Genomic DNA, 14420 nt, shown 5'->3' on the forward strand with positions numbered 1-14420 from the left:
CTTTCTTAATTGCACTTTTGAAGACCTCAACCCGGCAGTTGTCAAGCACTTTTAGCAGCACCAGCAGTTCCAGCCTGAGGAAAGACCGCCAGTTATGATTAGGGATCCAGACTCCGGGGAAATTCAAGGACCATATAAATTGGTAACCTGGGGTCATGGGTACGCATGTGTATCCATGACCTCCAGGGTGAGGTGGATCCCTCGAAAATGGGTCAAGCCTTATATTCCATCGAGGAAAAAGGACCAGTCAAAAATAACCTCTCCAATTCCTCCAAATAATCCAACTAATTATGCAGTTGCTTCAAATAGACAACGCTGTAAAGGAAGCGGGACCCCCTAAACCCCCTGCTTCACCTGAGTTACGTTTCATCTTGTGCTGTTTTCATCTTCCTTTTTAGGCATCCTCCCGGCCAACCATGAAGTATCAACATCTGTGGTTCCTTGCCCTGTGTTTCCAGTCCTGTGAGGCGTGGATCATCCCTCAACCCAGAAAGAATGTTTGGGTGACCCTAGCCCATGCCCTCAACCAAGATCATCTGTGTTTGTCAACAGCCACAGCAGATAACCCCATGTCGACTTGCCTGGTGGAGATTCTGTTCAAATTAGAAGAGTACCCTATTTCCCTAAGGAGAATTCAAAATGAAACCAACAAAAATCCACCTGATACCTGGGTTGAAATTTACCACTATTGAGGTATGGTCAACTACGCTAAAACTCCTGTGATCAATCCCTTAATCCTGTGGAGGAAATGGGTTTACAACCTGCCCTACGATGATAAAGAGCCCCAAGAATTTGAAATTTTAGGTTCGGCCAAAGCTTTATTTTGCATTCAGTTTGATTCTCGGAGGTCCATGCACGCTAGGGCTGCTGTCCTTTGCTTCCCCCACCATGACCTAAATTTCAATTTGGAACAACCAAAATAGAATCAAAATTCAAAAAAGGAATGCAAACCAATTTGATGAACATTGCAATGCTGAAATTTACCATTGGGCCAAATCTAAATGGGTTGCTGTCACCATCTTCCTCCCCTGGGTGGCAGCAGCCAAAGCTTTGAGCGAATTGGGAAACCTTGAATGTTGGGTTATGAAGCAGGCAAATCTAACATCTACTGCCCTCAGTAACCTCCTAGAAGATGAAAAAATAACCAGGAAAGCGACTCTCCAAAACAGGGCTGCCATTGATTTCTTGCTGTTGGCACATGGGCATGGGTGCCAAGAATTTGAGGGACTTTGTTGTTTCAACCTATCTAGTAAGAGTCAAAGCATCCACGCCTCAATTAATGAGATAAAAAACATGATCAGCAACATGAAGCAAGAAACTGAGGACTGGTTTCAGAACATTTTTAAGGGCTGGGAAATGTCGGGATGGGTGACTTCCGTTATAAAAGACATTGCCGATTTCATTCTCATATTTTTTCTGATTTCGGGAGTCTTCAGTGTACTGAGGAGGATGATAACCAAAAGCACCAGCAAATCACCTTCATCCCAAATTGTGGTGGCAGCCACCACCCAAGAGCAAGAATGGTGGGAAGGAGATGCACCCAAAGGAACTAAAGTTTAAAAGATTAGTTTAGTACCCCTCCCAGTTTCATTTCAAAAAACTAAACAAAAAAGGAGGAGATGTGGTAGATTGTTTTTCTGTTGTAATCTTAAGGTGTTCCTTATTGTGAGTTTATAATGGTTTGTTCCATGTACCCCATTCGGTTTCCCCAATGGTTTTGCCCTGAAGTTGTTTACTACTATTTTCCCGCCTAATCTTATGTCAGTCCCCATGTCAATCTCCCTTGCACCTCCCTGATTTCCAGACCCTTCCCTGCCAATCCTGGAAGTACTGCTCTCTTCCCTTGTTCATCAAATGTAACCCCACCCCTTTCTCTAGAACCTTCCTTGTCTATCACCCTTCCCTCAAAGTTCCATTGGTGTGCCAAGCCTGATCCCCTCCCATGTTATCCCCTATTGGTTACCTAGAATCTTATCCCCGCCCTACGTTCCTCCCCTGCTGTTCTACTATTGGTTATCCTCCCCTAGTACCCTCCCCTGTTCTTAAGCTGCTGTTACCCTGTTGGAGGTTTGTCACTTTTCCCCAGACCCTCTCGGAGATTAAACCCTCTTGAGAACTTATACAAGTGGCCCCCTCTTGTCTCCTTTGTTCTGGCTTCCTCAACTCAGGATTCCTATCAACAGCCGCACAGAGCAGCTTTGCTGCCTCTGGGAATTAGGCAGCCCTGCTCTACTGCCACCCAGACTGACCCAAGGGGTGGATAGGGGGAAGCCACTCTTAGCACAGGCCAGGAGATGAGGGCTAGCTAGAGGATCACCAAGCGACTGCCCTTGTCAATTTTTACAGTGTTTTTTTAAGTCAGTGAAGAATTGATGAGTCTGGTCTCAACATGAGCTGGACCACTTGCTAATCTTGCACCTGACTTGAGCAAGGCCTAACAACTGAAGGATCTCTGGAGTGAAGCAGAGGCATCACAGCCCAATGCTGTTTCAGTGAGACACAGAAAAGCATCCACAATTCTGTACTTGCCAATAGTTGCACTCCCTTCACTGCAAAAAAACCAGCCTAATTGAAGAGATAAGAATGTGCACAAAGACCCTCTGATGAAGGTCAGACAGCCTTCACTGCTGCCTCAGCATGTGGAGGAGGACCAAAGTGTTTATTGTACCTCTCTTGCCAACTATAAATTTTGACCAAAGGTAACCGAGACCCTCATTAAGCCCCATTTACATATTATCTTTCATACCCCTTGGAATGCAAATGAGGACTAGCATGAGACATAATACGTATATGACTGACATCACCAAACACCACCTATAACATGCGATTGTTCTATCCCATTGGGATGGGCCAAAAATTTATAGTATGTGACCAGACCTGTAGTACGGGCCTGGTAAAATGTATTATTTGTGCATCTGTGCTCATGCAAATTCCTATTGAACTCAACCAGACTTAAAGAGCCAAATTCATTCTAATCAGAAATTAAGTCCAGCTGCACCCAGCCCCTCTGATCTCTGAGGACCAGCTGGAATACAAGGGGGGTTATTTTCTGCCAAATTTTTATACCCTTAGTCCAACAGAAAATTGGTGTAGTTGGCTGGATTGCCATGGATAAAGTGCTACAGAAATGTAAGTGTGCACCCTCATAAGCTAGGAAAGACTGGGTTAAAAGTTTTGAAAGTTATGATAATAATGTGTATTGAGCAGTGTTTAACAGAACAGAAACTAAAAGCTGGGAAAGGGAATTATCTGTGCTCCATTAGGTACTTGTCTATCCTACGCACAAGAAGAGGCTAAAGAATCCTTGCCATCCAAAAAAATTCCAAGTGTGGTATATGCAGTGATTCAACTTGAAAACAATCTGCTAAAAGCATTATTTGCCTTTGAAAAAGGAATTGGAGGGGAAAAAAAGGAAATTTACATAGACTCCCTTTTGGTGGAAACTGGAGACTTGAAAACTGAATTGCATGCAGTAGAAAAACAGGAAAAATATCTGCAAGGAAAATAATAGAACCGCTGATGAGCCAATCACCCTCTCCAAAATGGAATATGTGTTATGAGTCTCTCTGACCAATGAGGATTGGATTTTATCAAGTGAGGAAGAAGCGGAAAACCATTGGGGTCCTGGCATGTTTTTAACCACCACTCCCAGAGATCATGATATTCTTTAACTGCACAGGTGGTATATTGGGCAGGAGGGATAGATCTGCAGGATAGGGGAGATCCACTGGCTATTAAAACTGCTTGATTCTCTGATCTCGCAACTTCTGTGCAGGAAGCAGTTTTTATACAGACTATGTATGAGAGGGACAGGCTTAGAAAGTCTCTTATGTTAGCCCCTATCGATTCAGCCAGATTAACCCATCTTATTCCGGGTTTTTCAAACAGTCTCAAGACTTTTGTAGCAAACTTTCAGGATGAAATGCAGCAGATTTATGTCCAAAATGCCACAGTTCCTGGGCATCCAGGGGGCTGGGTGCAGATGATACATTTAGCTACCTAGAGTGGATTCGGGCAGGAAATAGTGAATTATGGATGCTGGACAGGATGGGTCAGGGCCTCCACATCAGATAACCATTGTTAAACTCCTGAGCCTGCTTGGTGGGTATTAGCGGTACAGTCGCTCCAAGGCAAATACCAGGAACCTTCTATTGATATTCTAGTCAGACCGTGAAAAATTATGGTTGAATTTCTAATTGACACAGGGACCCAAATATCAGTGATTACAAAGGAAGTAGCAAATGTTTTGGAAATTATACCCAGTGACCATAAAAATTTTACCAGAACTGATGGTATAATAAAGGAATGTCCAACAGCAAAAATTTCCATCTGGCTCCTGGGGGAAAAAAAATTTACTAAGGTTGAAGTGCTTGTGGGGGCTGCCCAACTAAAACTTTTAGGATTTGATTTACTTTATGGGCAAACCTGGAAACTCCCAGATGGAACTCTGTGGAACTTCGCAATGGAAGGCACTGGGTTGCTGGGAATACAAATAGAATCTGAAAGAATGTGGGATGATTCAGGCTTGGAAATTTTTATCAATTCATTAGGGACATCGATACCATTGCTGCCTTCTAAATTTACTAATCCAAAACAGTACCCCCTGCCAACAGCAGCACTTATGGGAATTGATAAATTAGTGACAGATTTGGAAAAAAAAGAGGCATCATTACAAGGACTCATTTGCTTTATAATTCACTGGTGTGGCCAGTAAAGAAACTGACCTGGCACTGGCATTTCATGGTATATTGACAGTTAACTGCTAATACTGCTCCTCTAACTGTTGCAGTTCCAAACATTGTCTAGATAGTGACACTGCTACTGGGTGCTGCTCATGCTTAGATGGCTGCCCTCGATATTAAGGACATCTTTTTCATGATTCCCCTCCTTGAACAGGATAAAGCACAGTTTGCCTTTACACTGAGGGGAATCCAATACACTTTCACAAGGATATAAACATTCTCTCGCTATTTCTCACAATGCCTTGGCTAAGGTCTTAGTAGAGATTCCTATTCTACCTGACATTACATGATATCAATATATTGATGACAACCTAATAGGGGGAGATTATCAAGAAAGTGTAAAAGACACAATGAAAAACATTCATGAAACACTAATTGAATTGGGATTGGAAGTTCTGGAATCCAAATGCCAAGGGCCAGCACAAGAAGTTAAATTCTTAGGAGTCTGGTGGATTAAAGGAGCCACTTCTGTTCCTATGGGCACCCTGAAAAAATGGAGCACAGCCAGAATTCATCTTTTGTAAAGAAGTTCTGGGAACTTTAGGCTACTGGTGTAAACATATTCCTAGATTTTCTATTATTGCCCATCCCTTATACAATCTGCTCAGAAAAGGAAAATCGTGGGAACGGACGGAACAGCACACAAATGTAGTAGAATTGTTAATAAGAGGGGCTGAGACTGTTCCAATAGCTTGGCCTTATACACCTGGCTGATCCAATCCATGTAGAATGGGGGTTCAGTGAGCATGGCTCTTATTGTAACCTTTGGCAAAAGGGACCACAAAGGCCAGAAAGACCACTGGAGTTTAGCTTCCATTCTTTCAATAATACTGAACTGAGATACTCAGATCTTGTTAAGGCTTGAAAGCCTTCTAGTGTGAGTGATAATGGATGGATTATACCTTCAATATGATCTAACCTTGCCAGTTAACAAGAAGATAGAGTATCTGTCCACTTTTTTTCTTAACAGAATGAACAGCATGTAGACTGAAGTAGTCATATACAGAGCTAGTGCCTGCAAGGACTGGTGGTGGTTTTGGTGATAATTTGGAAAATGAAATTAGAATAATAATGCAGGTAAAACACTCATTATTATTCTTACTGTCACTAGACAGAAGGTCAGGGATTGCTTGAAATCTTACATTGCAGTTAATCCAAGTTTTTGGACATACACATAATGTTAGTCAAATCATCACGTTTACCTTTTCCTCCATCTGCCAACTCACCAGTAACTTGGGGAATTTCACTATGGGTTTGATTAAAACTTGGGAGGTTATTTGGAAAAATCACACAAATCTGACTTGGCAAACTGAGGAAGGAAAATATGTTTTAAAGTGGACCAACAATAATACAACTATATGAAACTGTAACATCATCATTGAAATTTGAGACTAATAGTGACTCAGTTGAGAAAATTTATTGTCTTCCTGAGGATACATGTGCTGATACACCATGGGGAATGCATATTCCATGGGGGTGGGGAGGGCCACAATGCGGTGACTGCCATTATATGCAACTACCAACTGGTGCATTGATTGGGAAAGAACAATTGGATTACCAGATGACCCCGTACAGGTTGATGTTCTGGACACAAATTTAAATGTTTCTTGCTCAAACAGCCCAAAAATATCATAATTGGAATTGTACTGGAGTTTTTAATTGCAACTCCAATAAAACTGAAGTTCAGAGATTGGGCCCATTCGTTTGAGCTTTCAGATTAGGTTGTACTTGTCAAAACTATATCACCCCACTCAAAGACACTTGATCTCATTTGACTAACAATGATACTGAGTCTGACATAATTTGTTCAGAACTAAGTATAACCTCTATGGGGCACACCATGTGGGTTAGCAGTGATGGAACACAGTCTACTGACTTACTAATAGAGGGCTGGCAATGGCAACACATGCTGGGACTACTAACACTTTGCCCCCTTTAGATGAAGCAACCTCTTTCACTGGCTCTGTGGGGACAAATTAAAAGGGAATCAGAAAACCAATGGCAACACCGGATAGCTGGAACTGTGGTGGAATGGGTACTGGAGTGAATTTTCACACCCCAGTTGATAGCATTCCAGAATTGAATGATGTTATATAATTGAGCTGGACAAATATAAACATTGGCTATTGCAACTCATGGGGGACTAAAGGAATTAAATCTACAAGGAACTGTAGTGGTTCTAACCAGAAACTAAGCCCAACTGCACCCAGTCCCTCTGAGGACCAGCTGGAACAAAAAGGGCTTTATTTTCTGATAAATTTTTATACCCTTACTGCAACATTTAGCTTGATTTTGGACCTTTAAAATGTACCAAGAGCATTATGGATTTGGCTTTGTTCTCCACAGTGTTTACATATTGTCCCAAGGGGTGTCTTTAGTAAGTTTTGAGTTCTTTGGGGATTTTTTTGGTGGGGTTTTATTTCTTTGTTTTGGGCTTTTTGTTTGGTTTTGTTGATTTGCTTTTATATGTATATATATTTATTTTAATATTTCATGCCACATAAGTCAGGAAAAGCAATATTGACCAGAACACATCTCAAGACAGATTCCCATATGTCTAGACTTGAAGTGTCTTTCCAGATTGAATGACAGCACAGGTAACTACTCCAAGATCCATGAATCACAAGGCAATTTCATTTAAGCTGCATCTTTTCAATTTGTTTTGAGAAAGCCTCCAAGACAGCATCCAAAACTTTACTACAGCTAAGATATACACATTAATTCCTTCACTCATACACTCAGTGATTTATCTTTTAGGGAAACAGATTTACTACTGTATTGAAAATAATCACTTTTATCTTCTATATGCTTACATACCAACTGGTTAGTGGTTTGTTCCAGTACCTTAAATCTAAGAAAACAATGCTGAAAGGTTACTTAATATTATCCTTTCTACTCACCTACCCACCTTTAAAATCTTGGTGACATTTACCTTCAAGTTGTTTTTAACATCCCTTTCTATCACGAATTCCTATAGATTTTGAGAACTTCTGAAGCAGCAGTTCAAAACTCTCTCAGTGAGTTTCTTGAACACTTTAAAGCAAGTGTCTTTAGACTTTAACAGTTTAAATAATTCCTTCCCCATTCCAGCATGTGTTCTTCTCTCCATAGTACATGTTATATCTGGTCACAACTGACCTTTCCTGTAAAGCAGTGTTAGTTGTTATAGCCCTCTGTTACTTGATCTCCTTTCCTACTCAGTAAGGGACTTCTGCTTTCCTTTGTTGCTATCTTCTCATACTCTTTATGAATCTTTTCTTTTTGCCTTCTATTTCTCTCTAGTTTTTAATCGATTTCTTCCTTAAGCTTTTCAGTTTATCTCTAGTGGCTTTTATACTTACCCTCAGTTGTGTAGCTACATTTCCACTTTTTGTTTTATTCTTTTTATAGTTCCTCAGGTACTTACAACCTGTTACAATCATACTTGTTTCGTAGTATGCTTTCTCTCCTCCAATTGTAATTGTATCATATAGTAGATCAGAAATTCAATTTCATCCAACCTTAACTGAACAAGCAAACCTGAAGAAAATTCTAACTTGCTTTACCTAGTACCACAGTAAGTTTACACCCCAAATATGTAATTGTTTCTTCATTATACACATGAACACCTAAATGATTTTGAAGTCTATGCGTTTACCCAGTTCATCCCAGAGTTGCCTATACTTGTCAGTCATTGCAGTTCCTTGTTGTGTCCAAAGCGACAGACGAGGGTCAGCCATGAACTGTTCTGTTATCAATGTCAACATGCGAGCTCCATTTGAATCTCTCATCTTCAGCATCTCCCGCACCTAGGAAATGAGTCTTTTAATATAAACTTGAAAAAAACCCAAAACAAACCACAGTACAGACGATATGCTGAAGTGCTAAATATTCCAACTCTGTTAAATAAGACATATAATTTATATATTTGATGTGAAATTTTTAAGTAGAAAAAAAAACTGCCTTCCCAATTTTAACAATTTTTAGTTTCAGTATCCCATTGCAATTCTGCAAATACATTTCTTCCACAAGTAATCCACAGGTGTATTATGCAAGCTACTGCAAGACCATAATTTCTACAGGTCTCTCCAACATTTTAAGGGTAGGAAGGAAGAGAACAGCAAAGCTGTAGACAGTTGAAATGCTACTTCATATCCTTAAACTAATATCAAGACACACCAGATTGCTACCCATTGCATTATTAACTTGCTATCATGTTCCCAGGGCTTTGTCTTGTTTTAGAACAACAGGACTTCGAGTAAGATCTGAACAAGTACAGACTGGATGGGGGAGCGGGGGGAGAAAAAAGAGGGAAGTCTGAGTACTCAACATACCTTTGCAAAAAGCAAATTGAGTTGCTTCCCTGATCCATGATATCCACCCTGGGAGAGGAAGAGTTTAACCTGTTCTTGGACCTGTTCCTCATCCAAATGCCAGCAGTTTTCATCATCTATGCTAGCACCTGCTGTTGGGTCAGGAGCACCTGCAAACAGCAAGAAGATAAATCATTATGTTCTACATAAAGAAAAGAGGTTTGTGGGTCCAGGGCAAATGAGTACTGCAAAGGATTTTGGACTTGTGTATTGTCCCATTTTGGATGTCTTGACTTAAAAGGTTCTTTAAAATAGACCTAAATTTCTCCTAAGCAGTCTTAAGCACTTAGAAATGACAGTCTATGAAAAGGTATTTAAACAAACAATATTTTATAATAAAATGTTAAAATCAAGATGAGTTTCTTCCTCCTGCCTCAACAGTTATTCTAGAATGCTTTTACAAACAAAATTACACTTAACATAATAATTTCAACAACTGCGGTGTTAAAACCACTCTCCCCAGAACACCTGTGTGACTTCTGTACCTTCAGCAATCTTGGTCAGGTTTAAGTTACTACTAATGAGCACTGCTATTGATGAACATGAGGAAAATCATCACTTCAGTGCCTTTGAGCTGTGATGGCTCTGCAAAGCTAAACAAAGAATAAAGAATAAAAAATAATTCCCAAGCAAATCCAAAGTCTTTAAGCACTAAAGGCATTAACATAAATAAGTTACAGCTGTGTAAGATTGTGGTGCTTCTGAAGGAGCATTTTTACAATAGGCAATGTCATCAGCACGCAGTCAATTCAAAGCAACTCTTGCCTGAATTAGCTTAGTGCCAAGTGAAGTGACTGGATTTACATCAGGAAGTGCTTTGGCCACGGGTTGCTCTAACTAAAATTTTGTAGCTGAGATCAGTGATTTTCCCCTTATGGCTTTTTTTAAAGTCTGACAAAAAAAACACAAGTTCTTGCAGTATCTAACAATCTACATATTTCTGAAGAAACCTGCACCTTCACTGAATATTTTTAAGAGGTATTCTAACTGAAAAAAATTGAAAAGCACTTATCTAGACTGTCAGTGGAAAAAATGGTAGTGCATCACCATACTCAGATGTAAGGCATTTTAATCATGCCCAAGACTGAAGTTAACTGTCACAGCCACAGCTGGTCTGAGGCTGTACAAATTTGGCCATAATAAGAAACCAAATTTGGCTAGCCTAGTTTGTTATAGCCTAGAGGTAAACAAGTCCCTGGGTGAGGCAATGATAAGTTGGATTCAAACTCAAACAGAGGACCCCAGCCAATCCCATTCAATCCTGAATGCAGATGTATCATTGGTCGGGGAGCTGGGTGGTGTTGAAACCTTGACTAATCAGTTGCTGAAGCCCAGGAATTTTGAAACCCCTATAAAAGAGGGTAACCATCAATAAATCTTGGCTGTTGTTGCATGATCTTGGTGTGTTCAGTCGTGTGCCTATCTCCAAACTGCGACCCTAATGTAACAAGTGGTGATCCCAACGTGATTGATACAGCCATCCACGTGTAGAGTGGGGGAGACAGAGGGTGGGTGAGTAGAACCCATCTGCAGCGAAAAAGCTGCCAAATAGTGCAAGTGGAGCCTACTTGTTGCAAAAAAGCTGCCAACAATACAATGAGAAGAACCATTTGTGGCATGGAGAGCAGCCAAAAAGTCAGGACTACCTTTGTATATACCCCTTTAAATAGAAGAAAAACACCGCTGAAAATATGGGAGGATGGATCTCAGTGGAACACCTAGTTATGAAGGTATGGACTCTCTTTTTACTTCAACAGGGAGTAAAGCATGAGCAACAGGCTCTGGAAGCCGCTATGGGCATTATAAAATGCTGGAGGCTTGTAGAACAGGCTTTAGAAGCTACTATGGATGCTATAAATGTTATAAAGCCATGGAGGTTTTCTTTGGACTTGCTGGGGCGGTTGGAAGCTGAACAGGACATGGGGATGGCAGTGGAGATGCCACGGGCACAGCCCTCCAAAACATCCCAAAATGGCGGAGCACGGGAGGCACCCCGCAGGGGAGGGGATGCCATGCCAGGCACGTGTGGGCAGCGGCTGGAATCGGCTCTGCCGTTGTCCCTGGGACTCCCTCCCGTGTGCCCACCAGAACCCAGAAGCATTGCAGCTCCAGAAGCTGGGACAGAAGCTGGCCGCCCCACTGCTGGAGTCCTCCCGGCACCGTGCATGCCCATGCCATGCATAGACTCGCTGGTACCTGGGGCTGCAGAACACTGTATATTGCCGCATCCACATTAGGAACTCGAGAAGCCTGGGAAACACCAAGGCAGCTAGTGCTGCACTCAGCACCCGAGAGGTTGGGAGACTGGGCCACACACAGACGACTGTAAGTTTGCCAGAGCTGTGGGAGGAGAGCCAGAAGATGGCCCCTGGTCCCCAGATCCATTTAACCCTAGAGGGGACCCTGGCAGTATCACAAATGAACTTGTGCTGCTCTGTGCAATGCAGTATCAGCTAGAGCCATGTCGTGGTGAGTGGCTGGGGCCGCGGGGGCTCTTACTAGCAGGGTGCTCCCTCTCAGCCTGCCCTCTGCAAGAATGAAGCAGCAGTGACAGAGGTGGTGGGAGGGGGCACATGTGGACAGCTGTGGAGGTATGGTGCTGTAGTGGTGGCAGCAAGCGCGCGCCACCAACCACATGGCACAGCCTCAAGACAGCGGCCAGCGGCAAGCCACCTTCACAGCAGGTCTGGCAAAACGCCTGCAACCCTCTGCATGTGGGCAGTGAAGAAGAGACCCAGAGAGCCTGGGTGCACCAGCAGAAGCAGTGCTGGCAGAGGCAGTGCCAAGTCCCTGCCCCCCCCTACATGGCAGGCTTTTCCTGATAAGGTGCGAGCTGCCCCAGCGCCTCCCCCAACCTGTGCCGTTTCCACTGCTCCTACAACAGCCAGAGTTCCTGTCTGCTGCAAACCCTTGTGAGCTGATACTGTGCTGGAGAAAGGACCTGTCTGGATGGGTAACCCCTTCCTTGGGGAGACTGCAGCATTTGCATAGCCTTTCTGAAAAATCCCTTCACCAGGATTTCTTCTCCTGGGAAGCTGAGAAACCTCAGAGAAAAAGGAAAACAATATTATCTCATTTGCTTCTCCTGTGTTTTGCTGCTTTGGAATGTGGTTTGGAGATTGTTTATCCAACATGTGAATTGTTTTGACTTAATGACCAATCACGGTCAGGCTATGTCGGACTCTGAGGAGAGAGTCACGGGTTTTTAATTATTATCTTGTTAAGCCTTCTGTAAGTATCCTCTCTCTATTCTTTAGTATAGCTTTAGTATAGCATTCTTTAATATCATATCATATATCATATCATAAAATAATAAATTAGCTTTCTAAGAACATGGAGTCCTATTCCTTCATTCCTCCTCCATCTGGGGAACCCCGAAAATACCACAAGCAGCTATGTGCTCAGCCTGTTGAATCTACAGCTAGTCCATGGAACTTTTCTGGTTTTTACTATTCAAATGGCAATTGCTGCATGGTTTAAGGAGTCAGTACTGTTGTTGTGCCTGTGTTACCGCTATCCCAGACCCTCACTATTAAGATTCCCCTTTTTACCATATCACCTTGTGACCCCCTGCATTGCTTTGATTGTTTTTTGTGATAGATGGTCCTGTAATGATTCTAATTCATAAGCTATCCTTTCAAGCAGAAATTAACTGATGTTTTTTTCAAGGTACTCTTTTCTGGAAAAACAGCTTCCACCTTACAATTTCCCTGATGTAAGAGATTACCACTGGAATGAAAAACCTAACCCTCTCATCCTAAAGCAATTTCTGACACAGGACTTGATATCTCTTAAAACCATTTAGAGAATTAGTCTTAATATAATTGTAATGTCCCAAGCCTAGATTTCCACCTGTCATTTCTGTTTACAATGTCTAAAAAATCATTTTCATGCTGAAAATCACTAACAACTACCTTTCATATTTCACTCATGCCAACTCCTGTTGAAGTCAATAGCAGGTTTCTGAATATAGCAGGTCTGTCACTGCTATCACTAAAATACTAATTTGCATGTTTTCTTATTTTTGAAACAAAATAAAACCATGGCTTTTAATGTTAAGTTTTTGCAACTAAGTATACAGATGCAATAATCACAGAACTGAGGTCATTTGAGATTACAGAGAAGTTAAAAACTATGTATGAAAAAGTAATAACAGAAACTTCTAATTAACAAAAATGGTTTGTCCTGCAGCCTTGAGGTCATGTCTTTATACCTTTCCTGAAAGATAACATATTAATTGAAGGTAAATAGACTAATATGGAAACTTAACAATTTTAAAGAGTAAAATCCCAAGGTCATAAGGAAAAGGCATATATGCTTTTCATTGCTTTATATAATTTTCTTCAACATTATTTGATTTTTCTAAAACTTGACTTGTTGTGGGAACCCAGGGCACAGGGAATATTTCTCTGTCTGCTCTGGGGGGTTCTGAACCCCAGAGAAACACTGCCTTTAACCTTTGCCCCTGGAGAGGACTTCCAAGACTTTGAGATAGACTAGAATCTACCAAAGTGTGAAATAGATTATAGAGAGTAGTATAGTATGTCACTTGGGTGAGAAATTTAGGTTTTGAGATTTTTAGTATGATGTAGATAGGAAGCAAGATGGAAGAATTTGGGTGTAGTCCCTGTCTTCTTCTTCATCATCTACTCCATTTTCTGCAGTGTTGGTGGCACAGTGTAATTGGTCAAGGAAAGCAGAGTGCAGAGGTTACATGGACAGTCAAGGGATGAGTTATCAGTAGATAAATAGAAATAATGTACATTTTAAGAGTTAATTGGATGAAGCAACTTTAAAAGACCTTGAAGCTGTACATTTCAGGGGCCATTTTGTGGTACTTTTCCAGTGCGCTGAGCCTGGTGTGGACAGCGTTCAAAACTTTGGATAATATAACAATTAAAAAAAAGCTGAAGACTGAAAAATATTGGAATAATTACCAATATAGCCAGAATGGGACATGTCTGAGCTTGTCTGGCCCTTGCTGCTTGACCAAATAGCGGCAACTGTGGTGTTTTCACCTCAGAAACACCTTTGGCTAGCTGGATGCTGCAGCTGGGTGCTTGGAGGCAAGTCCAGGCATGCAGGAGCTCCAGTGGCTGCAGGATGGAGCTTTCCCTGTAACAGGTTCTGCTCCTTGGGTTTCCCTCCGGCAGCGAAGCTTTAAGGTGAGGTGAAGGAAAGGAGTCGGTTCTGATGGAGGGTTTCAATTCAGAGCTTTATTTCTGGCCCACAGGCCTCTGAATCCAGCAACAGCTCCAACAGAACTCCCTGAACCACATGGTTTGCTCACCCTTTTACCTGGGGGAGAGGGGGAGAGAAGGAACAC

At 41.8% G+C, this 14420-nt stretch overlaps 1 protein-coding gene across 1 annotated transcript in view; it reads right to left on the minus strand.

Annotated features, from left to right (window-relative positions):
* LOC129133643 (zinc finger SWIM domain-containing protein 6-like) overlaps positions 1-14420 on the minus strand; it is a 341180-nt gene that overhangs the window by 96093 nt on the left and 230667 nt on the right. The window contains exons 3-4 of the mRNA XM_054653272.1: positions 9056-9204; positions 8380-8530 (exon numbers count right to left, since the gene is read on the minus strand). Coding sequence (XP_054509247.1) covers positions 8380-8530; positions 9056-9204 — 300 coding nt within the window. The remainder of the gene's footprint in view (positions 1-8379; positions 8531-9055; positions 9205-14420) is intronic.

The sequence above is a fragment of the Agelaius phoeniceus genome, chromosome W, assembly GCF_051311805.1.
Source record: "Agelaius phoeniceus isolate bAgePho1 chromosome W, bAgePho1.hap1, whole genome shotgun sequence".
NCBI classification, from domain to species: Eukaryota; Metazoa; Chordata; class Aves; order Passeriformes; family Icteridae; genus Agelaius; species Agelaius phoeniceus.